General features: G+C 41.6%; 3 protein-coding genes across 4 annotated transcripts; 2 read left to right on the forward strand and 1 right to left on the reverse strand.

The window, feature by feature from the left end:
* The first annotated feature begins 205 nt into the window (after nt 1–205).
* On the forward strand, nt 206–11227 carry tuft1a (tuftelin 1a). The gene is made up of 12 exons (XM_068735134.1): nt 206–422; nt 5309–5386; nt 6382–6483; nt 6595–6681; nt 6910–6960; nt 7091–7177; nt 8236–8346; nt 8494–8717; nt 8819–8924; nt 9029–9112; nt 9347–9441; nt 10115–11227. Exons 1-12 carry the CDS (start codon nt 363–365, stop codon nt 10185–10187), a joined length of 1158 nt encoding a protein of 385 aa, XP_068591235.1. The 5' UTR covers nt 206–362; the 3' UTR covers nt 10188–11227.
* Nucleotides 11228–11353: 126 nt separating this feature from the next.
* Nucleotides 11354–15140, reverse strand: cunh1orf43 (chromosome unknown C1orf43 homolog). The gene is made up of 7 exons (XM_068735135.1): nt 14860–15140; nt 13572–13673; nt 13352–13460; nt 13207–13260; nt 12959–13125; nt 12559–12617; nt 11354–12440 (listed from the first exon to the last, which is right to left on the reverse strand). The coding sequence occupies exons 1-7, from the start codon at nt 14920–14922 to the stop codon at nt 12224–12226; spliced, it is 771 nt and encodes a 256-aa protein (XP_068591236.1). The 5' UTR covers nt 14923–15140; the 3' UTR covers nt 11354–12223.
* A 631-nt stretch (nt 15141–15771) lies between these two features.
* si:dkey-92i15.4 (uncharacterized) lies at nt 15772–25583 on the forward strand. Of its 2 annotated transcripts, none has more exons than XM_068735317.1 (7): nt 15772–15908; nt 18083–20798; nt 21705–21900; nt 22043–22141; nt 22235–22484; nt 22592–22708; nt 23954–25583. In XM_068735317.1, exons 2-7 carry the CDS (start codon nt 18436–18438, stop codon nt 24115–24117), a joined length of 3189 nt encoding a protein of 1062 aa, XP_068591418.1. In that variant the 5' UTR covers nt 15772–15908; nt 18083–18435; the 3' UTR covers nt 24118–25583. The 2 variants fall into 2 exon arrangements, with proteins under 2 accessions (XP_068591418.1, XP_068591419.1); XM_068735318.1 differs by lacking the exon at nt 15772–15908 and adding an exon at nt 16470–16925.
* The last annotated feature ends 3 nt before the right edge of the window (nt 25584–25586 follow it).

The following is a 25586-nucleotide window of genomic DNA, read 5'->3' on the forward strand; positions in this document are numbered from 1 at the left end:
ACAACCATGATCATGATGTATTGATCCAGAAGTACCGCAGGCAGCAGGTGAGTCCTCTTACCCTCCCCTCCCAGACATTCCGCGAACACCCAGTTCCCTATTTGGCTGTTTCGGTCGCTTTGTGGGCGGGCTGGTTGTTGTGTCTCATTCCCTCAGTGACGTGATGAGAAAAGTTGGTACAATATGCTAACAGGGGAGGAGACTCACACACACACACACGAGCACACCGGTCTGAAGACTAATAACAGCAGCAGCTACCGTGGACGAGCAGCAGCAGAGAGACAAACGGAGGGAGCTTTATACAGTTCACTTTTATTTATTTATTCATTTGTTTGTTTGAGGAAGTTTTATTTCTGTCAAAGATGAACGGAATGACGAGAAGCCTGTGCACATTTGAGGACATCAGAAATCAAGAGCATGGGGTAAGTTACTCGATATTCACATGCTTCTTTTTCAATCAATTTGTGAATCATGCAGAAAACCAAAGGTAAAGACCTCAGTTCATATTTTGTCCACTCTGATTTGTGGAGCTGCTGGTTCCTTTTTTCAGATTCTAGATCTTTCACTTTTAGTTTCTTCTCTCGTTTTTCTTTACGCGACTCTTCTCGGCTCTGTTGCCTGTATTAGAGGCTCTGTGTGAATCTGTGGTTCTGCTCAGGCTTCATCTCCTCTAAGTGGTGTATTTACTATTAAGTCTCTGGCCTTGTTCTAATTAAAGTATTAGCCCCAAACCCCCCAAGTCCCAACACAGATAAGAGTCCAGATAACATCTGTGCCTGTCACAGTTGCCTTCTGCCCTCATCATTTAAGGGCTTACAGTTGTAGTTGTGACAGACAGTGAAGGCAGCTCAGGAGACAAACCTTTAAACACTTTTCTTGTGCAGCATGTGCACCACCTGTGCATGATACGTTTACTTAAGCAAGATTAAACATCACTCTTTGCTAGATACTTGTACTGTAAATGAGTGATCAGCGGCTGCCCACGTCATGTACAGTAGATGAGCTTTATCCTCCTCCTGTCTGTGGAAGCAGAGGTTTAATCACTTACCTCGCCTGACAAAAGCAAACAGTTTTCCTGCTCTGTGGTTTATGAGTTTGCAGAGCAACATGACACTTTCACCTTATCAGCAGCCTCCTGCTGAGCTCAATACCTGTCAGCAGCGACAGATCCACTGAGCTCAGATGAAATTCTCTAAAGAAGGGCAGTGCAGTGAACATTCTCCACCATGATTATTTTGGATTAAATAACTGAGTGTGATTAGAGCAGAATTTGAGAGCCAGATTTTGTGTCAATGGTCGACACTTAAATATCAGATACTGTTGTCTAACTGTACAAAAAGGTCAGAGTGTACAAAGGGCAGCACCACTCACACACCTAATAAACAGATTATTTCTCGGGAAGCAGTACGTGAAACTCAGCTTCTGTTTTATCTATAATACATTCTTAACATGCGACTGATAGCATATTTGCATGAGCTTCATACAGAAAACAAATTCATATTTATCACAGTCAAATAGTCACCCACCTAGAGTTATTTACATATCTGATAAGGTTATTCTGGTCAGACTAAATGAACCGGCAGAAATATTTCACCTCTACACGTAACATTTCATAATGACTTATTAACAAAAAGAAGAAACCCTTACTGTTTATCAGGCAGGGGGAGGTCAGTCCATAAGGATACATGAGGAGAGGGAATGTAGCAGGGAAAGGTCTTCAGTGGGTGTATTGTTGATAAGTTTGTTTCCTGGAACTGAGATGATATGATCTGAAATAAAACAGAAGGATTGGCCTGGCTTTGACACAAATTGTTACTTTAAACTTTATAATAGCGACCAAAGTCAAGCTATTATTTGGGAATTATTTGAAACTTGTGGTACAATTTTTCCTCCCTCAAACCCCATTGTATTGAGAAGATTTTTTCTTCTGGGGCACTTTTTAAACAATGCCACAATTATCCCTCCAGCCATTTAGATTCCCTGTGACTTAAGACATTCCTGATGTCTTTCCTCATCGTCAGACATCATCTCAGTCAGGAGTGTGTGACATTACTGGCTGGGAATGAGCCAAACATGACATATGCTAAATACATCACTGTAGAGGAACGAATGGAATATGTCAGATCACACCTGGTTCGCACCCTAGACAGAGCAGGAAAAACCACAAAGACAAAATAATTGATAGGAAGATGATTGTAGAAACTAAAGTGAGAGTCTGCCCTGTTGACTTCATGACGCACATTCTGGACTATCTGTTTACCATCAACGTTCACCTGTTCAGGTTCTCACGTGATGTTAAACACACGCAAACCTCCCAAGGCTTCAGTTCACACCTCAGTTTGTGTCTATCCTTTAACTTAACCCTTTAGTTTGTTCAGACTGCTGACTGACTAAAGGGGCAAGCTTTGACAGTCAAAAATACCCCTCACCATACTGGCAACAGCTCAATACTAATACTACTACTAATTTAATCCCAAAACAGGATAAACTACCGCTGCAACTAGCAATTATTATTATCCATTATTGATTCATTTGTTAAATATTTTCTTGATTAATCGAATAATCATTGAGCCAATGAAATGTCAAAGAATGGGGAAAATCACAATTTCCCAGAGACCAAAGTGACATTTCTGACTTGTTACGTCATTAACAATCATTTGTAACTTATATAATGAAACATTTTCTGAGCTGAGTCATAAATTTGACATTTTTTTTCTGCAGTTTCTATTCAGCTGCTTATGTAAAGATGACTTCAAACACAAATGTACTGAGAAGTTTGGCAAGTTATGCTTATGATAAAAAGGTATTGTAGAAAAACATGTTTGTATTATTCCTTGTATCGGCTCACACCTGTAGCTGGACGGAAGACAAAGGTGGCATCTATGCAGCGGGTGTAGGAAAGCAGCACTTGTGGAATGCAGGTACAACGCCTGCAGGCACAAGATGTGTTGCTGTTTATAGCCATGATACCTGCTGCTGAACATTGAGTACTTTTCCTAAAGTGGCTCAGAGCTCTAAAAGACATTTCGGTTTTTGCCCCTAATTCTGCAGCTCTGTTTATCAGCAACAATGCCATGTTGGCATTCACATCTCGGTTAATTCAACTCGCACGATTTACAGGCCTCCTGATGCCAAAGTCCAAAACAAAAAGCGTCTTCATACCCTTAAAGCCTTTCAGCCCGGCCGTACCCCATGATCTATTGTGCTCTTTGTCGGTGCACCCAGCAGTGCGGACGCTGTGTGTGCGTGCATGGTTTCAGGTTTCTGCCCTGTTATAAAGGCAGTGTCTACTTTATGTATGTGTGTGTGTACTTTTATTGTGTGTATATCGGGGGGTGAATTTTCCCGTGTGCGTGCATGTCACCTTCCATGAGCCCATCCAACTGGTCCCTTTGTCTGTGTTCCCGGGAAATCTAGTATTACAGGTTGTCTTTGAAGGTGGTATAGACAGCATTCTTGAGTGTGTGGATATAAAAGAGAAAACAGGCAGAGAGACTAGCGTGTAAATAGTCGATGGCAGAGTCAGGATTAGTGGAGTCTTTGTTTGGTTGTCTATGAAGAGCCAGAGAAGTTGTATAATGATGGATTCCTTCTTAACAACCCTCTCACTGTTCTCCCTTTTTCTCCCCCTCCCCTCTTTTCCCCCCATATAATGGCTGTGTTAGAGCTTTCAGGTACTTGTAATCTGAGAGGAAAACATGTTGAACAAGTGGGGAATTTTTGGTTTTCATTTCTCTGAGTTTTGTTTGTCATAGTTGAACCCCCACCCAAATTATTATGCTATTTCCTCTGCCTTTTTTATTGTTCGTTAAGATTTTCAGTCCCATCTGTCCCTCTCTGCTTTCTCTTCCATTACATCTTCCTGAACAGATAACCAGCTACTCATAAAGGCTCTCTGTAGTCTATACAACACGTGACCTTTCTTTTATAACCTCTCTCTGCTCTTTAGCTCTGCATTACACAACACAACCCAGTTCACTTCTCCTGTCTGGCTAATATCAAGGCTGAGGCATTCTGCATATGGTTTCTATGCAGAGGGAGATATGCAGTACACACTTTGACTACCACTTTAAAGGTAAACTGCAAAAACAATTGAGTTTAAAGTAGGACTGCCAGTAACAAATATTCAAATAATCAAAGAAAAAAAAATCTGGAAAAAAAACAGGAAAGGCAATGTGACATACTCTGGTCCTTTTTGTACTGCAAATTATGTACCAAAAGAAAACAAAGAAATAAAAGTAATACTGTACAAAAAGGTCAAATATGGACAAACAAATGATGGCGCACACACAAGCCTCTGTTATCCTCTGCCAGACTCATTACCCATTAAGCTTAGGCCAGTATAATATATCATCAATTAATCTGGTGTGTGTGTGTGTGTGTGTGTGTGTGTGTGTGTGTGTGTGTGTGTGTGTGTGTGTGTGTGTGTGTGTGTGTGTGTGTGTGTGTGTGTGTGTGTTCTTCTGTGGAATTGGTTTGCTTGTTTGCATTTAAAGTATTTAATCGCAAGAGAACATTGCAGCCATTTCTTCTTTGCCTGTTCCGTGTCTCAGAGCTGCCATGATTTAGCCTCCAGGAGGACACAGTGAATACATTACGGAAAGATAAACAGAACAAGATTGTTTGGCTGGAATGAGTTATAGACTGTCCCTGACCTCCTCTCCCTCACATCCTCATACTTATACTCGCACACGCACTCACTGGGTATCACATTTAAGGGGGTTCCCTGTGCTGGAGGACACACACCCAGTCACATCCCGCTCAAGACTTTTCCCGTTAACGCGACTCCCCTCCTGCGACTAAAGAAAACTGCTTGGAAGGTTGGTGTGTCTTGCTTTTTTTAAAGCGTTTTTGTCTCGGACTTACTCTTCCCTCTCACATTGTTAGAGTGACAGAGTTTATGGCTACTGTGAGGATTCTGTTTCCATGGAAATGTTCTGTCTTGCTTGACATTACATTATCTGCCCACTTTCCCAGAAATCCAGCCTCTGCTTCCAATTGGCTGCGAGCGCCTGGAGAGTTTCCGCCTAAAGTCCCTCTGACGTCCACAGCACACAATTTAATTCAAACAGTCTGTCTCTGTGCAGCTGTGAAAAACTTTTGCTTTTTCTGACGCTCGTACCCCCTCTCTCTTACTGGTTACTCTCTCTCTCCTCTGTTTCTGTCAGTGAGTATGACTCAGTCTCTCCTCCTCTTTTATTTTTTTCCCTCCTCACCGCCTCAAAATAGTCCAATCAGTCTCTCCATCACATAACGGTCTCTTTGTGGCTTCACTTCATCGTCTCATTTCTTCGTTGCCTTTTTTCAGGAGGGGTGCAGGCGACTGCGGCTCACACTGCACGACCAGAGGCAGGCAGCTCAGAGCACGGAGCAGCACAGGGACAAGGTAAGAACTTCCTGCACCTGATAACTTGGGTTATAACCTGGACTGTAACACCAGTGCAGAGAGGGAATCAGAACGCTAGGAGAAAGAGGAGAGTAGCAACGGAAAGAGTTGTACATAATAACATTCATCACTGTTTTAGATACATGGTTTGGACAATTGAGGGTTTATTATATTATGCTTTATTTATATATATATATATATATATATATATATAGACTTTTCATCTTTAATAGAAGAGACTCAGCCGGATTTGTTGTAAAACAAAGGGAGAATGATCTGTGATTTCTTTGGAGGAAAAAAAACCCAGCAGCAACAGTAGCACTGTTATCTTTGAGGTGAAGGTGCTATCATTCAGGCCATATTTGGATCTGAAAGCTCAGTCAGTTAGACTTCCCAATGATCCTCAGAGCTGCCGTTCCTCCACACAAGTATCCTAAACACAAACTGCACAGAGACTCAAACTGCTTAGCGTTTTTTAATACCATGGTTTTAACACAAACAAATCAAAATGTCTCAAGACAACCATTGGTTTCCCAAAAACAGTGCCAAAGTTAGATTTAAAAAAAACAGACCACCAGAGCAGCCGAGTTGCATAAGGTCTCCCCACCTTCTGTGTGTCTCTGCTAATGGTTAAGTCTGAATACTACTTCTAGAAGCACCAGATGTTTATGGGTTTGTCTCCATCGTTATATGGCTAAATGTTTCTGCCTACATATTATAGAGACTCACAGTCAGTCACATGCTAACAGGAATAATTTACTCAGGACAAGTATGTATTCAGTTTAATAACATTGCTCATAATGATTTTTAAACACAAGTATTCCTGACTGTTCTTCCAAATTGTGTGTTGCAATATTCATCAGGAACATGCTCCAACTCCCCTTCTCTTCTAGTGTTAGCAAAACACAGTGACGATGTTTGGAAATGTATCACACCCATCCTGACGCAACACTGTGCATACCGCACTGTTAACTCCTCTGCTTTCTAACCTCCAGCCAATTGGACGTGCGTATGCGCTGGTGCAGCCGGCCACTGACGGGACATCTCTGAACCCTGAACCGGTCAAATACAAAGAGGAGCAGGTTGAAGTTATCAAGGTGGGTGTGGCACATCATTGGCTGTTGCTTTTGACGAAATAAATGGTGTGTGTTTGTTTCGTGGTCACGTCGGTGTTTAACATCCGTGTTTGTCTGTCCTTGTCTGTCCAGGTTTATCTAGAGGCCCGCAAACAAGAGCAGCATAAACACCAGCAGAGCCTGAAGATGCTGTCAGACGAGGTTTCCCAGATACAGGAGGTCAGTCTCTGGACAGTATCTTCTTTAGCTCTGACACTCATTTTAAACCCGCACACAGTCTCTCCACTCCGTCTCCTGGATCATGTAACAATTTGCATATTTGCAACATGTATATTCCTCTTGGCTTCCATACATGTTTGTCTTGTGCTCATTACTTCATAGAGAACATACACATGTTAAAACATTATAAAAAATTTGTAACTCATTATATGTCTGTATTTCACACAGGTGAGGTATTGCCTGAAGACACTGAGGGAGCAGATGGCAGCCAAAAACAAGGTAGGTGTATTTTAAGCTGCTTTGTTGTGCCCTTTGTTATTGTTAACCTTGCATCCTGTGTGCTTAATGGAATTTCCTCAACCTCTTTTGTCACCATCACCAGCTGACTTCCTCCTTTTCTCTTTTCCAGCCTCTCACAAATGGGTGGAAAGTTGGTCTTCCCTTCAGAAAGAGCGCCTCGTCGTCCCCAAAGGGAGGACCCAAAGCTGACGCACAGGTGAGCATTCAAAGTTAATAATAATAATTAAATATACAGTATGTACGTGAGCAATGCACTTATCAAATCTCGCATGCATATCATGGCTGCATTCCACCGTTTGTGTTTTTCATCTGGACAATGTGTGTTTCGTGCGATACCTGTAAAGCGATCACCTGCCTGAGGCACGCAGGTGGAAGGAGGTATAAAGTTAAACACAGAGACAAACAGAGATGTGAAATAGGAGAAAAACACAGGATTACAGTTACAGCAAGAGTGTAAATATGCTATAGCACCCCAGGGTGTATTAAAATGTGTGAGAGAGCCGTTCCAGCACACACTGTTCCTCTCCCTACATGTGTTTTTGTGTTCAGGCCCGCCTCATTGTTCCCAGCATTCCACAGATACCTCTCCTTTAATAGTTTTGTTGCTGTCTTTGAGACACACACTTTTAGCAACCACTAGTACTATCTACGTGTCAGTAATGTTGTGTACAAATACAAACAGAGCTGGCACCATTGTGTTTGGTTCAATAGTTTTTGTGCCGATTATAGCATTTAGCTGTGACTCACGATATGGCTCACTCACAGAAGCGTTGCAGAAATTAGGAGGACAACGCTGGTCGTGATCCAACTGCTCTAGTGACGCACACAGACACGCCTGTTTTCTTATGACAGCCAAATCCAGATTTTACATTTATCATCATGAAAACATCTATCTGTCTATCGATCCATCTTGAATTGTTGTTTTTATTGTTTTACAAAATTAAATAATAGTAGGTGTGGCTGTTTCTGAGACTGATTAACAGGAAATGCCCTTTAAGGTCAAGGTGAAAACAGATCTTGACAAAGCGATCTAAATGATTACAAATACAAAATACCTGTTTTGTATAAGTATTCATCCCCTTCAAGTCAGAATTTATCTGGAAATTTCCCTCAAACTGCTCAAGGTGGCCCAGGAATTGTGAGTGAACAAGTTCAATCACAAATTCTTCACTGGATTAAGATCTGGACTCTGACTCTGCCACACACATTACAGTATCTCTCTGCTAATCTAACACTACATTCTGTCTCTTTTAGGAAGCCGATGAAGAAGCCGAGAGAGCCAAGCTGAGGGAGGTCAGTAAGCGCTTATATGCACAGCTACAGGAAGCAGAAAATAAACACCAAGAGGACAAAGAGAGGCTGCAGGTAACACACATATACAGAGCTTATGTTTTACATGCGTTATGAATCATCACAAATAATGTACACTGCATTTTGGTTGCAATGAAACGGTACTACATTTTAAACTAAAGTAATTAAGTGTCCCGTCTTTTTTCTCCCTGCCTCTTCCAGGCTGAAAGCCGCAGGCTGAGAGAGTGCCTCAGCGTTGAGGAGGAGAAGTTGAAGATTACAGAAGAAGCCAGCGAGAAGAAAGACATGCGCATAGACGAGCTCCAGAGGTTGCTGGGAGGGATGGAGCAGGAGAGCTCCACCCTGCGAGAGGCAATACGCAGCCGCGAGGACGAACTCCGCGAACTGCGCAAGATCAGAGAGGAGGGCCAGAAAGGGGAGCAGAGGTCAGCTAACACAAACACATTAACAGCATGAATGATTATCTACCAATCAGTGACAGATAGATCATGTGTTCCGCGTTCTAACTCTCTGCGTGTATTTTTAGGACTGAGCAGTTGGAGAGGGAGGTGGCTATTCTCAAAGAAAAGATCCACCATCTGGATGACATGCTGAAAAGCCAGCAAAGGAAAGTCAGACACATGATTGAACAGGTGAGGCGCACATGTGTGAGACTTTGTAAAGCAAACACATTGTCTCTGTTCATATTTGTGCAGGATTTACTGACTGTTTGACTGTGTTTTTGTTTCGTATTTAGCTCCAGAACTCTCGCATGGTGATCCAGGAGAGGGACCGCGTCATCAAAGAGCTAGAGGAGAAAGTGACTTTTTTGGAGGCTGAGGTGAGTCCTGCTTATTGTCTTCTCATATAAAGAACATTTTATGGCTCATCAGCAAAATTTAGAATAAAGAGTCGTGGTTAATGGAAGTGATGGGCGGGAGAAAGGAAATAAAATATCTGCAGACAGCGAGGAGATATGAAAGGGAAGGAGATGCAACCACTGTCTACTTTGTGGCCGCATTAATTATTTATTTTGGTGTTATGTGGACTGACCCCTGATCTCCTGTTTGTGCAGAACCGAGAGATGCATGACCAGATGGATTACTTCCTGGGAGGACAACGGTCAAATTCCTACCTTTCATCAGAGCGCAACCCCCAGATCGTCTACAGGTAACTTATTTTGCCTTTCCTCTTAATATTATTTACTCCCACAAACCCTGCAAATGTGCAAGTCCTACAGGGCCTATTCTTGCCCAAGCAGGTTTGCAAGTTTATTTTAATTTAATTTTTTGCAAATTTGGTGAAACAGGTCCCAAAATACAGTACATGTAAACACACATGACATATTCACCTATAGAGTGCCGCAGGGATGACGTATTTTTGTCGGCCAACCTCGGAAGTTAGCATCACACTGGTTCCTTTAACTAAAAGCCAATGGGATTTTTCCATTAGTTTTTGGATTATTGCAGAAAATAAACTCTGTGATAAACAAAAGTTTATGATGCTTACACGTTTTGTTCAGCAATATAATCTTCACAAATGAACACTTTTATGATTTTTGAAGCATGAATGCAATCGGCAAAAGTGAAAAGCTAATGTTATTTACAAACAAACCCCACCAGTTGCACAAACATACACCAGACTGTGAAAGTAAACCAGTGGGTGTGATGACGTTTTGTAGTCTCATTTAGCCACTTGTCAGCAACTGCCTTTTTTAAGACACAAGACTCATTCCTGCTGCACTGTAATGTAGTCGTACATCTGCATGAGATGCATACTGATTACTAGTTTTTATACTGTTTCAAAATCCAAAAACTCACGTCTTTTCCTCTTGTCCCCTCAGTAAACCAATCAAGCCGTCCAACTCATCCAACAAACCACTCCCTTTCATCAGAGTCATCGAGATCAAGTCATGAAGCGACTGCAGAACAAAAAAAGACAGCAATTGTCAAGAACCACCAAATCTTTGCGATGCGGACTAAAACTTAACAGCAGCTCTACGACCACATCTGATCGCTTTAACATTTGTGGTGTCAGAGTTGAGCTTCCTGGACTGAAACTACAACACTACCACTTAAACCACAAACACTCTTGAAGGAAACTATACGTGATGTTTGGCAGTACACACGCACAGAAGCTTGCTGTGCGTTTGTGCACAGCTTATGAATGTGTGTGTGTGTGTGTGTGTGTGTGTGTCAGCTTTAATGTAGATGCATTAAGCGTACTGATTCAGCTGATGTGCATTTGAAGTTTATAAATACTATTCATAAATACTGCGTACTTTATGCGAGTGTTATCTTGTGCTGCCCTGTTTTGAATTGCTTTTTAGACCTTTGGCGTTGTTGTATCAAAGCAGAACGGTTGAGCAAAGTGCAGGATGACAGATCATTTGCCAAAGTGGGTTATGACATTATAAAGCTTATATACAGTAATGTAGAAAACCTAGCTAACAAAGCTAAAAGTTTCATGTAAAAATCATTAACCAGATGATCTACTTCCTGTGTAATCATTAGTTACTTACCCATGACTCTGTTCACTTTGCTGAGTGAACGGGAAGATGCTTAACATGTAAATACTGACTATAGTTGATATAAGGTCAACACCCTGTGATGTTTTTAAATGATAATATGGTTTTAAGCCCCAAATAACAATATGGCACTTCATGAAACTGAGGAAGCAGAAGGAAAAAAAATATGATTTCAAAGAAGTGTCGCTATTCTACATGTTTCTTGTAAAGCATTTCAGTTCCCTCTCATTGTGTAAACAGCCAGCTTGTTTTGTACACACTTTTAACTTATGTTTTAATTTCTACCTAACAACTTTCTCCTTTGTATTTATTTATATATGAAAAAAACTTTTAGACAGACTGTGAGAGAGGAGATTTTTTTATGAAGTACATTCTAATCTATTACTGTATTTGTGTTTGTGGTTCTCAGAATAAATTACTGAAAATGAATGTAATGTTTCTTTTGACTTGTTACTAAAATGAAGCAAGCTTTAAGAACTTTTAAGATTACTATGAAAGAGCGCCCTCTGCTGGATACTATACACTAGAACTCATGTAAGAACATTGTACACCATCTCGTCTGTATGTCATTGTTTTATTTGGATAGCCATTTGAATAACAACCACAGAAAATAAAATGATTCACCTTATAGGAACCCTGACTAGCAAAGAAACACATTTTAGATATCTGGAGGCCAGTCTACCTTTTAAAAAAAGACAAAAGTCAAGAAAAGACTTCCCCTGGTGCAACATTCAAAATGATGCATTAATGTACTGGAATACTGTTAAATTGCATTGCACTGAGAGAACTGATTAACAATAAAAAAGAGCACTTAATCATCAAAATTCATTAAATCAAGTATGGCTTATGTAAAACAAACATTAAAGGCACAAAGAAAAAACAGACAGCAATTGCACTCCAGCAAATGAACAGTAGTGACGTACATAGATGTAAACATAAGTGACATAAAAAGTGTGTGTGTGTGTGTGTGTGTGTGTGTGTGTGTGTGTGTGTGTGTGTGTGTGTGTGTGTGTGTGTGTGTGTGTGTGTTTTTTAAACATTAACACTTGGTTTCTCTACAACCATAGTTAACTATAAGCATGTTTTAATCCAGTCATTTCAACAAGTCTGCATAGGCCTTTACATTGTGCAATAAATACTGATTGTCTTATGCCATTGCATTGCCCCGTAGCTCTGGTTTTGGTCAAATCAACCCTACTTACTTATACTGCACATGCATTAATACAGGCTCTATGCATAGGCTACACTTAGATATAGAGCACTGAGTCTGATATGCATTCAACTGTAAACCAGGAAATACGTTTGGGTATACAAAGGCAGTGTTTTTATCATTACTCTAAGCTATCTGGTGACCCGTCGTTGTCCGTAGGCACTTTAATCACTGACGGCTCTACCTCGTCTTTGACCTTTCTTTTGGATACAATTTCAGAACGAACTGTCCAGAGTGTTGTAGTTGTCTTTGAAGTTCTTCAGCTCCAGGAAGTGTCTGGGCCGCTTGCTGCGCTGCTGCATTGACGATGTGAGGTAGGTGGTTTGGGTGGGGGAGGAGGAGGAGCTCGCAGGCTCCATGGTGCTGGTCAGGTCTTTGGCAGCGGACTGGTGGTACTGACTCGGAGTGCTGCTACCGCTGTGAGACTTGACGCTGAAAAAGCGAAGTGAAAAACAGATTGTTTCCGCTGCATAATTACCATTCCACGGTGGGATTAGCCTAAAAGGAGAGCTGTGAGGGAGCACTGTGAGGAAAGGGTGGTTTTACTCACACAGAGGCCAATTCAGTCAGAGCTTCATGATATTTCAAAAATTCAGCCTCACCAAAAGCCTTCAGACACAAACAAGAGCAGATGACAGGACTTCAGACATTTGTCAGCTTCTCATGCAATCGCAATATACAGAACACACCAGGATGGGCTACATGGTAAAAATGTAAATATAAATATAAACAATTTACAGAAGTGTGATGTACGGTAGGCTACAACACATGCACTAATATATGCAAAATCATGTGTGCCATATGTAAATGGTTGTTTATGGTATTGAACTACAAGGCACATACTGTATTTAAACAAAAATGTTCTTGTCATCGGTTTAGACTGCAGGCCGTGGAACACATTATCGCTAGGATGTGTTTGATGAGAGACGATCGCACACAGACACACTGACCTCCGCCCCGTGACGTGCCTTGTTGTACCCATCCAGCACCGTGTCGATGAGTGAGCTCAGGCTGTCTCGGAACACACAGTGGGAGTTTCGCAGCTGTAGAAGCCACGTCCGGAGTCTTTTACCCGTCACAGCGGTGGATGTGCCGCCAAGTTCACGGAAAGGAAGATCTAAAGTGCAGGTGATATTGTAACAGTCTGTCATGACAACAACACAAAACCGTAACTAAGATAAGTGACAGCGAAGCTTACCAGTGTCTCTGATGGCATCCAGTGCTCTCATCCTGTACAGATAGTCATAGGAACCTGCAACACACATAGATAGTTGTGCACACTTGTGCATAACGATTGTATATGTGTGTGTGTGTGTGTGTGTGTGTTTATGTGCACCACTAACCGCACAGTTCTTTTTGCTTTAGCCGGTCATCATCTGGGTACAGCAGACGAGGCTCAAAGTGTATTTTCTGGACCTGGCACAGTTTGGCATCAATTTCTTGTCTCAGCTCCTACAGCACACACACACACACATATGAAACACAAAGCTATGATATAATATTTCATAAGCAACACATTGTACAGCATCTCACTTCTGGTTCATTATGGTGTGTGTGTGGTACCTTAGGAGCATTGTGGCCAAGGGGAACATGTGGTCCTCTACGAGACTTCATGGCAAATCTCATAATTTGTCTTTTGACGAAGATGAATAGCAAAACAAACACCTTGAGGGAAGAGGTAGTGGATGTTTTAACCGTTTAAAGCTTAGTTTACAGGATGCCAGTGGAAGATAAACAGAACAAAATATGTAAATCATTTAATTAATTCATTAAAATACACAAAATATTGATATATTGAACTTACTACATACATGTTTTAATTAATTTTGCACAGCGATGTAACAAATTACATTTACTCATATTAATGAGGAGTGCAGTGGGACCAGACAGAGGACTGGTTATACTGGGACAGCCAGGACGAGTGGACTGGTTATATTATGCTTTGAGAATGAACGAGTAGATAAGTTGAACCTGGATCCAGACTAGTGTAGGACTACGTGGTGCTCAGGACTCTCCGGATGAGAAGGTCAACAACCTGGCGTAGTACGCATGTGTGCGCCAGAGTGTTAAAAACTATGTTCGGGTTTCTTCCCTGTGTTAAAACAGAACTTGACTTTGTTACATTTGTTCTTATGACAAATGTATAAGAACATGATTATGATTTTGAAAAGAGTATTATCAGGTTATGGATACAGTAGTGCTTTGATTTGTTCATGTAGATATGAAACCCATATCATATCATGTTTATTAGGAAGTGTAATGGACAATCAGAATATCATCGCTTTTAAACTCGGTGGGGTACGTAATGTGCAAAAAGTGCAATATACACAGAAGTTAGTTTTGAAATGAGGAAGAGTAGAATCAAAAAACACTTCTTTTTGAAAACTTTTATTTGATTTATTTAAAATATTTATTGATCATACTGTAGAACTATAAAACATAGATAATGTGGTTTAAGTCTAAACATAAAGTAAATCTTTAATTTAAAGATTTGACTTCTTTGCATCATCGTTTTACCATTTCTGTACTGCACCCACCACAAGTGATCAGCAGCTGTGTTGTAGTGATGCTCGCTTGGATTCAGTAACGTTTGCAGACTCATGTTGCATTGATGTGGTGATGTAGGAGTCTGCTAAACAGCACTGAACTCTTCTATGAGGTGTTGTAATGACTCAGCATAGGAGTTTTATGTTTTAGGGTAAAAAATGTAGCCAGTTTGACTCGTTGATACAATGTTTGTCTACAGAAACTGTTGCAAAAATTCAATCAAAGCAGTTGTAAAATACTTCATTTAGATTTGAACTTAAACTGGACTTGGATATTACATAGTTACAAAGTGAAACAGACTCACCAGACTACCGTAGGCCATTACGAGCACCACGTTAACGCTCGAGAGAAGAGGAACAGTCGGCATGTTGAAACGGTGCGTTTAATTTAAACTAACTAACGTTAACGTTGGCTAACTTCAGCTAAATGACGGAAAGTACGTCCAACATATGACATTTGAAAGGCACGCGGTTTCATTTAAATGCTCGTTTTTAAAACGCATTAACATCTAAAAACGTCAAACGAAAGACAGAGAACAGGGAAGTAGAATAAGTTAAGTGCTTTTCGTCTTTACATTTCGCTATCCTCCCGGTTTGTTGACTTCCGCGGTGGTCACGTGACTGGTAAAGGCAGGAGTGACGTCAGATCTGACGTTTTTCTGGCCTCTTCTGCCACCTGCTGCTGAAAGCGACTTCACTACGACCCAACCAACAAACAAACCAACAAACAAACACCAATGACAGAAAATAAAGTCCCGCATCCACAATCTCCAGCTCGGCCGTCAAGCAAAGTCAGAGACCATGAAATTGCTCAATTTTCACACTCTTTCTTGAGACTGAATGGACTGCAGACTATTTATATCCACTGTGAGCTACTGATTCAATATAATACACTGCCTTTTCTCACAAAACCCTCTGAGTCCTACACCCTAAATAATGAATTTACAGAACCAGTGTGTCTCTGTGAGTAGGACAGTGATTTGCATCCATCCTGCAGAGACACTGAGAGCCATTCTTCTGTCAGGAACAAGGGTGGGTGTCTGTGGAGTCGCACTGGAGCTATTTCTCCCTGCTCACAGACTTATCTCTGTCCTGAGAGAAGACCATGCGACATATCAACTCTCTGTATGGCTAATCACTGATTGGATCATTAATGAAAAGACTCGGCCTAGGATTAATGTCTCTGACTCAGTTGGTTTTGGCTTTTGACAGGCACAGAGAGACGTTAAGACGTCCTGTATTTAGTGTTGCAGCATGCTGATGTAGTAACCACAGTTTCCTCTGTCTCAAAGGAAGCAGGTGCATGCAAAAAAGCAGCAGTACGAACATGAGCCTCTACATGACAACCAAAACTGTAAGTGCTTATTAGATATTTAAAAATGTTAAATATCTGTTCTCTGTTTCTCCTTGAACGACTGAAGGCTGTTTGTTCCCACTCTGCAGAATTCAGTTTTTGCAAAAACAATTCTTCTTCTTCTTCTTCTTCTTCTTCTTCTTCTTCTTCTTCTTCTTCTTCTTCTTCTTCTTCTGTGTGTTTTCTTCTTTATCCTCTGTGTGGATAAAATCTATCAATCTCAGGCATTTCACTCCTTCAGTCAGCATTACGGTCCCACAGATTCTCAGTGCGTCTGTAATAGAGTTTTGTTTTGTTAAACATATGTCATACGAGAGGTGTACCTTTTAACAATATTAATCCCTGATGGTATTTTCTGGGTCCACATGAGCTCTTTGTGGTCTCTGGTCCCAATTAAAGGTGCTCTGTTATTATGTATTTTGATACCTGCTCAGCACAGATGATTAAACTTAGGTTTGTCTTTAGGTGGGGTGATATAATAAGCCTGTGTTGGGAAATGTCATTCTTGTTCCGTTTCACACAATGATCTCAACTATATCTTCTCTCACTTGAGCTATGAAATGCTGATGTGTGAGAGAGTTTGAAGTTTTGAAGTTTGCAGCGTCACAAGGGCGTGTGTGTGTGTGTGTGTGTGTGTGTGTGTGTGTGTGTGTGTGTGTGTGTGTGTGTGTGTGTGTGTGCGCGCGCACTCCCTGTTTAGCCGTTTAGTTGGTTACACACTTAACTGAAGTCAGGAATGCTACCCTGTGAGAAGAGGAAAAGAGGGAGAAAACAACAATGGGAGGGGGAGGAGAGAGACAGAGAGAGAGAGAGAGAGAGAGAGAGAGAGAGAGAGAGGACTAGAGGATAAACCAGTGTGGCAAGTTTGCGTCACTGTACTCACTCCATCATGCAAAACTGATGAAAAGAGACGAGAGAGGAGTTCCTGTAGGAGCTGATGTCATTACAGAGCGCTGCCTTCATTATGAACCCGTGACAACACAGTGGTGACAGGTAAAGAAGTCACTCCAAGAGAAGGTAAGGCACATGTGTTTGTGAATGTTGTAATTATGTGAGAGAGTAAATGTTCTTTTTATCGAATGTCTGGGTGCATTTGTGTCTTTCTTGCTGTTCAATCGGAGTTTAAAGAAAACTGTGCCGTGTTGCCCGGGTTACCCAGATGGGAGTCTTTGTGACCTCACTGAACAGGTGTTTCTGTAAACCGACACTCAGACTCACCTGCATTGGAAAGCGCCATAGAGACTGTCGCCAAAAGTTACACGCTGTAACCTACATAAACGGCTTCATATAATTACACAGGCACTGCTTATCTTATTCTTTTCTCCTGTTGTGTTTATACAGAAAATCAAAAGCTTGCACTGTTTGTGTTCAGTTTCAAAAGAGATGTTTGGAGCCTAATTCTGACTTGATTAATGATCAAAGATGGTTTCACTGGCTTACAGACGGTGCCTGTTGTGTGTGGCTGAGAACTCCCTGATGAGCCATTGTCCATCAGTAATGCTATCTATCTCTCAGCAGGCTGTATGTAAATCAAAGTGGCCCTGTCCTCATCTTTGTCCATCTTATCTGATCATTTCACCTGAATACACTGTAACAAGGTTTCAGTCTGTTGTTGTCTTACTTTGGTTTTATGAAACCGATACAGGCTACACAGAGACTGATAGTGGAACTTTAATACATTGTTTTGGCTGGATGGATTGCCGTTAGGGGAGTTTTTCCAGTTTTGGGTTCAGGTTTAGCTGACGATGACAGGTAGTCATGAGTATGTTGCTTGTGTAAACAGCAGTTATGATGTGTGTGTGTACAACAGAGTGCATTATCTGAGTCCCACTGTTCTTTGAATAAGCTCATTAAGTCAGTGTGAGGGGAATGTCAGAGGGGCAGGGATGTGTTCCAAAATGACATAACTGACAGGAGTGAGTATATTGTAGTGTTTTTGGCTCTCTGGCCCTCATGCTTTTCTGTTCCTATTTTTTCTTCTTATCATTTTCATATCTCATCCATTCACTCTCCACTTTATGCTTCCCTGTAACGTCTTGTGTTCACTATTCTCAACCACTCTGTGCTTCTGTTTGACCATTTCGAGGAGCCAAAGCAACCACAATCCACATATCATAACATTCCAGCCCAATCCGTTCTCAGGATGGAAATTTGTACATTTTTATGCTTGGCAGGCAACGGGAGCTGTTCGCTAAAGTCGTGCTGGGGGAACCATAGACTGCAAGGGACAGAACAACAAGAGATCAAGAAGAGGACCCAGAGGAGTCATCTCATCAAGAACACAATACAGAGAATCATCAGGAGTGCCGCTGAAATATCAAACTTTTTAATGCAGTATTTTTGTTTCAGTGCAAGTAACTGAAAGCTTTTTACACACTCGCAGCTGCTGCATTCACACAAACTGCTTCCAGATTTTCCTCTAAAAGACAGTTGCTTGCAATTGCCTAAAGATCAAGTTCACTCTTCCACTCTCTTTTTGGGATTTGGCACTTGACAGCAGATCATTAACTTTGTTTACTCTCAGACAATGGACTTGTCCTTGCTGCCTACTCCAGTGAGTGAGTATGATAACCAGAGGACAGAAGCACGCTTCACTGTCCGCTCAGCTAACTCTCCCTCGTACAGTCTCACTCGCAGGCCAGGTGTTAGGAAACCCAAATTGTTTTTGGAGGAGGAGAGGAAGAGTGATGAGGAAGTTGGCGAGAGAGAGAGATTCAGGACGCACACTGGCACAGAAGGTACAACCAAAGAAGAGGATCACACAGTCTCTGGTTATCAAGCCAGGACGGAGAGTCGCAGCAGTGTCAAAGGTCAGAGTGAGAAAGAGGATACGTCGGACTACAAAATATCTACCGAGCTGAACCAGAATGGCACAGCAGACAAAACTATCACAAATTTTGGCACTGACAGAAGTAGAAAATATGCATCTGCGTCTGAAAGCCGGGGCAGGACAGACTGGAGGAAATACAGCCTGCCGAGTAGAAGTAAGAGTCTAGATTGGAGAGCAGGGGCATCAAGCCCTGATTGTGGCAAGATAGCTGACATGTTCGTGTTGCCAACCCAACGAGGCATGGACGAAAGAAGGACCGGAGTTGAAGGCATGAGGGGCAGGGTGATGTCTTCAATACAGACCTATTTACCAACAAGTAATGTTCAGGAGAGGAGCCCAGTGAGTCACATGAGTCAGACTTTGGACAGGGCCAGTAAAGGTCATTCTCTTCCCACTAGGTTTAGGTCCCTGTCTGGACCTGGCTCTGGTGTCATAGGAACAACTTCTTCGTTTGGGCCCAAAGGAGGTCAGAGCATAATGGAGCGGATAGAGAAACTCTATGGGTCAGCTGGTTTCAGTAAAATGGAGGATCGCAGCATAATTAGGGACTTCTCAACCTCAGCAACGTCCCATCACAGAGAGTACTCAGAGGTAGGGGGAGTTACCTTGAGTGGAGGGTTAGAGGAAATGGGCACAAGGTCTCTGGATAGAGCCAGGAGCAGGTACTCGATAGCAGCTCAGATACAATCTGCCAGGGCTGCAGCAGGAATTACTTCACCACCACATTTAAACAGTTTCGTAGAAGAAGAGAGAACAGTTTCTTTGAAAGATTTGTCTGGTTTGAGGGAAGGAAGAGCAAGTGGGAATGGGAGTAAGGATCATGGCGGGATGAAGGGCGAGACTAATGGAATACAAGGGACATTGAGTGAAAGAACCGAGCGACTTGAAGAACAAGCGGAAAAAACAGATGAAGTAACAAAAGAAGAAGCAGAATTAAAGATTAGCTGCACTGATGATGTGTTTGATCCAAACCTACAGACAGTGACAATGAAATCAATAGAGAGGAGGAAATTCCCGGAGAGGGTGTTGTCCGCCTCTGCAGCCAGTGTGAGAAATAAGATCAATCAGTTTGAGGCTCTCACACAGAGTTTGGCCACAGGAGAAGCCCTGATGCCCAGACGGGCCTTTTCTGTGCCAACACATCTCAGCTGGGCTCATGATGGAGTGAAAAAGAGCGGGTCAGCAAAAGCAATAGGTGGATTGAGACACAAGAGGGAGGGATTGAAAGAGGGAGGGGAGGCAGGTGATGAAACTGAGGAGAAAGTGACAGGAGGAAGAAAGAAGCTTGCATCAAATAGATCTTTATCAGTGGATGAGATTGGACTAAGATTAGGGAGGAGAGAGAGAGAAATGGATGATTTGGTTGAGGATGAAGGAAAAGAAATGGATAGCACTAACAATTGTGCTGATTTTGGTAAATATTCCAGTTTCAAGACAACCCTAGAAATCCCACTAAATGGAGGCGCTCAAAGAAAATGTAGAAACTTTTACATAGACGAGACAGATTTTTACAGAACCTCAAGCCCTGAGGAGGCACCATCCTTGCAACTATCCAACTCCGCTGGTGTGCAGAAAACAACACCCCCTAGGGTTACTTCACCTGTTAGTGATGAAGACAAGACTCCAACAAACTCTCCGAACAACTCACCCTTTCTTACACCTACCACACAACCAGAGAACGCCTTTCCCATTGCTCACAGTAAAAATGAAAATGCTTCTGTCCTCACACAAGCAGCCAAAATCCCCAAACAAGATTCACCGCTTCTCCCTCGTCCCCTTGCCACTTCCTCCCACAGCAACCTCCCTGATCTCATTTTACCAGATGTCAACACAGCCCATCCACATGGGAAGAAACAGCTGTTGGACCTGAATGCCTGGGTAGCTGGCTTGAAACCAAACATTAAGGTCTGGGATGATGATGAAGAGGATTATGAGGATGATGATGATGATGAAAGTACACAGAGGGACGAGGATTCAAACTATGATTCAGACTCCGGAGAGTCCTCGGTGACCATCACTAGTAACATGAGCCAGTCGGATCACAAGAGCTTCTGTGTCAGGTGGGTACTGTAATATGTCACATTTCTGGTTGTAATTATTCCTTTCAACAATTTATCAATTTTCTGAACTCATAACTCTTGTCTTTTGTAATGGAGTGAGACCTCTGCTCGCAGGAGGCCGCGGACCTCTCGCTCTTTCGTTGTTGTTTGAGCAACGAAGTCACGCTAAGAAAAATCAGCTGGATCCGGCTTACAATGAAAAAGTATTTATAATTCACAAATGCTAAAAAGACAATTACAAACTGAATTACACTGTCGACAGTAAGGAATCGCGAAACCGAATTCAAAGACACTCCCCCCCTACCGGCCTACAAACGCCAGTTTACAGTAAAGAGGATCGCCAAGAACTGAACAACATCTCCCCGAACAATGTTTTTATACCCAAAAGTCAGTAGTTTACTTTCAAAAGTCCATCATCAGCTTTGTGATTGGCTGGAATCCGATTGTCTCCTCCTGTCCTCGGACAATGCTCTCCATTGGTCTAAGTGATCCGCATAATGTCTGAACAGTGTCCTCTGGTCCGACCTGTCCTCCTCCTCATAAAACTGCGTTTACCCGACCCCCATGTTTTCTTAGGACTGTCTTCATCTACATCTCTGTTTGATCAATACGTCTCCTTCCCCCACTGTTAACACCCCACATTCCTGAAGTCAGTCTCACCAAACTCATCACATTATCATACAGTTGTTTTCGGATCTGAAAAGCCTGTCTCAAAGGTCTCTCTCTTTCCCTCAAAACATTTAGTAACTGTATTTTATAGTTTGATACATAGAATGATTATACTTTTATGATTTAACACTTTTCCAAACAAACATGTTATAACATTATATCCACCACTAGGAGTGATTATTAAACACATTAACATTGCTTTTTAACTTTAAATTCTTCACACTTTCCTCCCTGCAGTCTTTCAGAACTATGTAACTTTGCTGGTGTTGAATACGAGTCGGAGAATGATAGCGATGAGTGGCAATCTAGCAGCTATCGGACTGCCTCGCTGAGCTCAGACATGTCGGCCCTGTCCTGTGTGTCTGTGATGCCCAGTGAGGAGCTCGACAGGCTGCTGGAGGACGTCAGGAGCGTGGGAGACAGCACTCTGCAGGTACGATGTAACTTTTTGTGGTCAACAATCTTAACATTGTCATGAATAAGGTTCCCTTTCCCATGCAAGTTGCACACCACAAAATCAATCAGGACAAAAAGTATAACTTCTGTCTCTTACTCGCTGCCTTCACTTTTTGCAGGACTATAACAATGTGCAGGTGGTGGTTCTCCATAAGGACATGGGTGTGGGACTGGGCTTCAGTGTGGCGGGAGGCGTGGACCAGAACAAGCCAGTCACTGTGAGGAAACACCCCTTCCAGCTTTCTCCTGAAAAATATTGAAAAGCATCATCCTGAGTCTCCATCATTTGTCTCTCGATTTCTACCTCTCAGGTTCACAAGGTGTTTCACTTGGGTGTTGCAGCCCAGGAAGGCTCCATAAGGGAAGGGGACCAGGTCCTGTCAATCAACGGCACAGCACTGTGCGGCTATGCCCACTGGGAGGCCCTGAGGGTCCTGAGGAGAGCAAAGACTCGGGAGATGGGGGTGGTGGTCCTGAGGAGGGGAGGGGTGAGCAGTGTCTGTAAGGGAGGAGAGCAGACGATTAATCAGGGACAAACACAGACTCAGTGCACTGAGACAGGTGAGAAGTGATACTTTACCAGAGTTGTGAAAATACATTAGTCCTAAAGCTGCAGCAGTTTAAAGTGAGATACTTTATCTGTGTTTTTGTGCGTTTGCTGCTCTCAGGTCAGCATGTGTGTGTGCGTCTGGAGAAGAACACCAGGGATCTGGGCTTCAGCCTGGAGGGAGGTGTGGACTCCAACCTTGGGAACCGACCACTCACTGTACAGAAGATCTTCCAGGGTGAGAACTTAAACGGCTGAGTGTGTAAACATCCAATTGTAGTGGGCTATTCAGCCACAATAGCATTAGTGAGCTCAGGCACAGACTTTGGGTGATAAGTCCTTGTTAGCCAATTCATCCCAAAGATGTTGGATGGGGTTGAGGTTTGGGCTGCCTGCAGGCCAGGCAAGCTCTTCCACTCCCAACTCAGAAAACCATGATTATGGACCTCACTCTGTGCACAGGATCACAGCCAGGTTGAAACAGAAAAGCATATAATTTTCTTTAAATATCACAATTAGGCTGTGGCATTAAGTTAGAGATGTCTTTCTATAGTCTCAAAAAAAGTAAAATCTATAAAGTGTTTGATTTATGAAATTATTAAGGTTATTCTACTGCCAAATGAAGTTGGGAAAGAAATACATGAGCAAAGAGGCATATTGTGACTATTGCCTTTTGAGTATTTTTTATTTCATTTTTTTTGTTATTGGACATGGTGGTCCAAGTATTCTTTGTAAATATGCAGAAATAAGAAATATACAAGATTCGTTCATACAGGTTAAAAACAACTTGACATAGTTCTTGCAACCCAACAGGTTAGGTGTCCATATTTAGATATTGTTATAAACATTCTACATTACATTTTCATTATGATCGCTGCGAGTTTACCTCTCTAGAACACAACCTGTTTCAGCTTCTTCACTCTGGGAGGCGCTACAGGACAAAAGAACAGTTTCTTTCAACAGGCGGTCAGCCTGATGAACAGTTAAATAAGACATACACTGCCATTATAGAATATAATTTTGCAGTTTTTAATGCACAGTTTGTTCTTTTACGTACATACCATCTGTCACTGTCAATATAAATCCTACATGCTGTATATACCGTAGATAAACATCTTTACTTGTACATACTGTACATAATCATACGGTCAATCATTCAATATTTATTTCTTCACACCATTGGTTTTGTTTACAACTCACAGAGCATTTGACAGAGCGTATAGATGTTTTATTTTCTATTTTATTCTTGGGCATTGATGTTTTTTATACATATTTATATGATTTGTATTAACACCTATTTTAGCTACTTGTGTAGATAACTGTCCTGCCTACTCTTAACCTTTATCTGTCCAGCTAGTCCCTAGCAGTTATTTCTATTTCTATTCTGTGAAAGTACATTATGAGAGAGTCAAATTCCTTGTATGTGCACGGCCAATAAAGCTTGTATACAGACATGTTTATTAAATCCACCTTTTCCCTTCAGGAGGACCTGTTGGCGAGGTACGTCCTGGTGATGAGGTGGAAGAGATTGAAGGAATGAGCGTGGTGGGAATGAGGCGCCTGGAGGCCTGGACTTTGATCAGAAGTCTGCCCCCTGGGCCTGTGGACGTGGTGCTTCGTCGCCCTATTAAACATCTGGAAACATGAGGATTATTGAGGTGCTTTGTGCACAGTAAAGGAACTAAAAGCCATGCACTAGTGGCTAAGAACCAGACATGATTTAAGAGAAATATCTGCGCCTAATGCCATTAAAACAATTCAACAATTTGTAGTCATTATAACAAATCCCTACAGGAAATATTATCTTAGAGACAAGGTCAAAAATGTGTATTTTTCCTCACTTTATCTACAGGATTACGTCTACCTCAAGGCCTGTGATATTTCTTTACCAGCCCATGATTAAAATGCACTGATGGCTCAAACATTTATCAAGTCAACCAACCTTTGCTACAGATACTTTAGTCAGCTAAAAGCTAGTAATGTGGTGTCTGTAAATAAATATGCATGTTGTAATATATTGTGAATAGAAGCTAGCTGCATAAAGAGTTTATCAAGCTTTTTAATAAATCCTAACTTAAAGTGATGCATTTTATTCTTATGTCATGCAGAGGGTGATAGTGAGATATGTTATCTTTCTATCAGTTCGCAGAAAAAAAGGCATGGGACAAAACTCTGAAGCTGAGTAAAGGTATCTGTCCTTTTACACATTACCAAACAGAGATACTCAACAGTAGATGTGATAAGATAAGATGACAATAGCTCTTGATCTCTCCACACACCATGTCAAGGTTTATGTTGTTGAGAGATAGTGATCACTTCACTTTTACACAGATTCCCAACTCAAAATATACCCAACAACCAGTTATCAGATGAAATATAAGACAGAAAAAAACATTCTCACCAGTATAGATGCAGGATCAACTTGTGTCAAATAGTTTGCATGCCACAGCCATGTGCCTCTCTGAAAATTATCAGCAATAACACGGTTCTTTACTCCTACACAGCAATTATTTGGGTTACGTAATACAATAGGAGTGCAGAGTTCAGTGAAGAAGATTATGGTTACATCTTGTTTGATGATGAGAGGGGCTTCCCTATTAACCACCTTACCCAACACTTGCCAAGAAGGTTTCACCACACCGGTAGTAATATATTTTGTATGCATGTATTTATGGCTTGTTTTTGAACTGGAATTCCTTGGAGATCATGTACCAGTTGTGATACAATATACAGATATGAATATACAATACATAAGGAGAAAAAAGTTTTTAAAAAAACTATTAGGGTATACCATTTTTTTCATAGAGAATAAAGACTGTACAAACAATTGTATGCACACAAATATGCACCAATGATTTGACATTCATGATTCTCATAGTTTTGTAGGCGAGGGGAGACATAATAATGTAAATAATTGTGCTGATGGTTTTGAGTGCTAATAGATGTGGTGTATTCTCATTTATTCAGTATATTATTAAATATTATACCTACCTGCTGTCTTGCACATGGATGCAGGCTGATGTGTGTTTGTGTGTGTGTGTGTGTGTGTGTGTGTGTGTGTGTGTGTGTGTGTGTGTGTGTGTGTGTGTGTGTGTGTGTGTGTGTATATATAGAGA

The sequence above is a fragment of the Cebidichthys violaceus genome, unplaced genomic scaffold (assembly GCF_023349555.1).
Source record: "Cebidichthys violaceus isolate CVI_PGR_0920_01 unplaced genomic scaffold, fCebVio1.0.p SCAF_7, whole genome shotgun sequence".
Lineage (NCBI taxonomy): Eukaryota > Metazoa > Chordata > Actinopteri > Perciformes > Stichaeidae > Cebidichthys > Cebidichthys violaceus.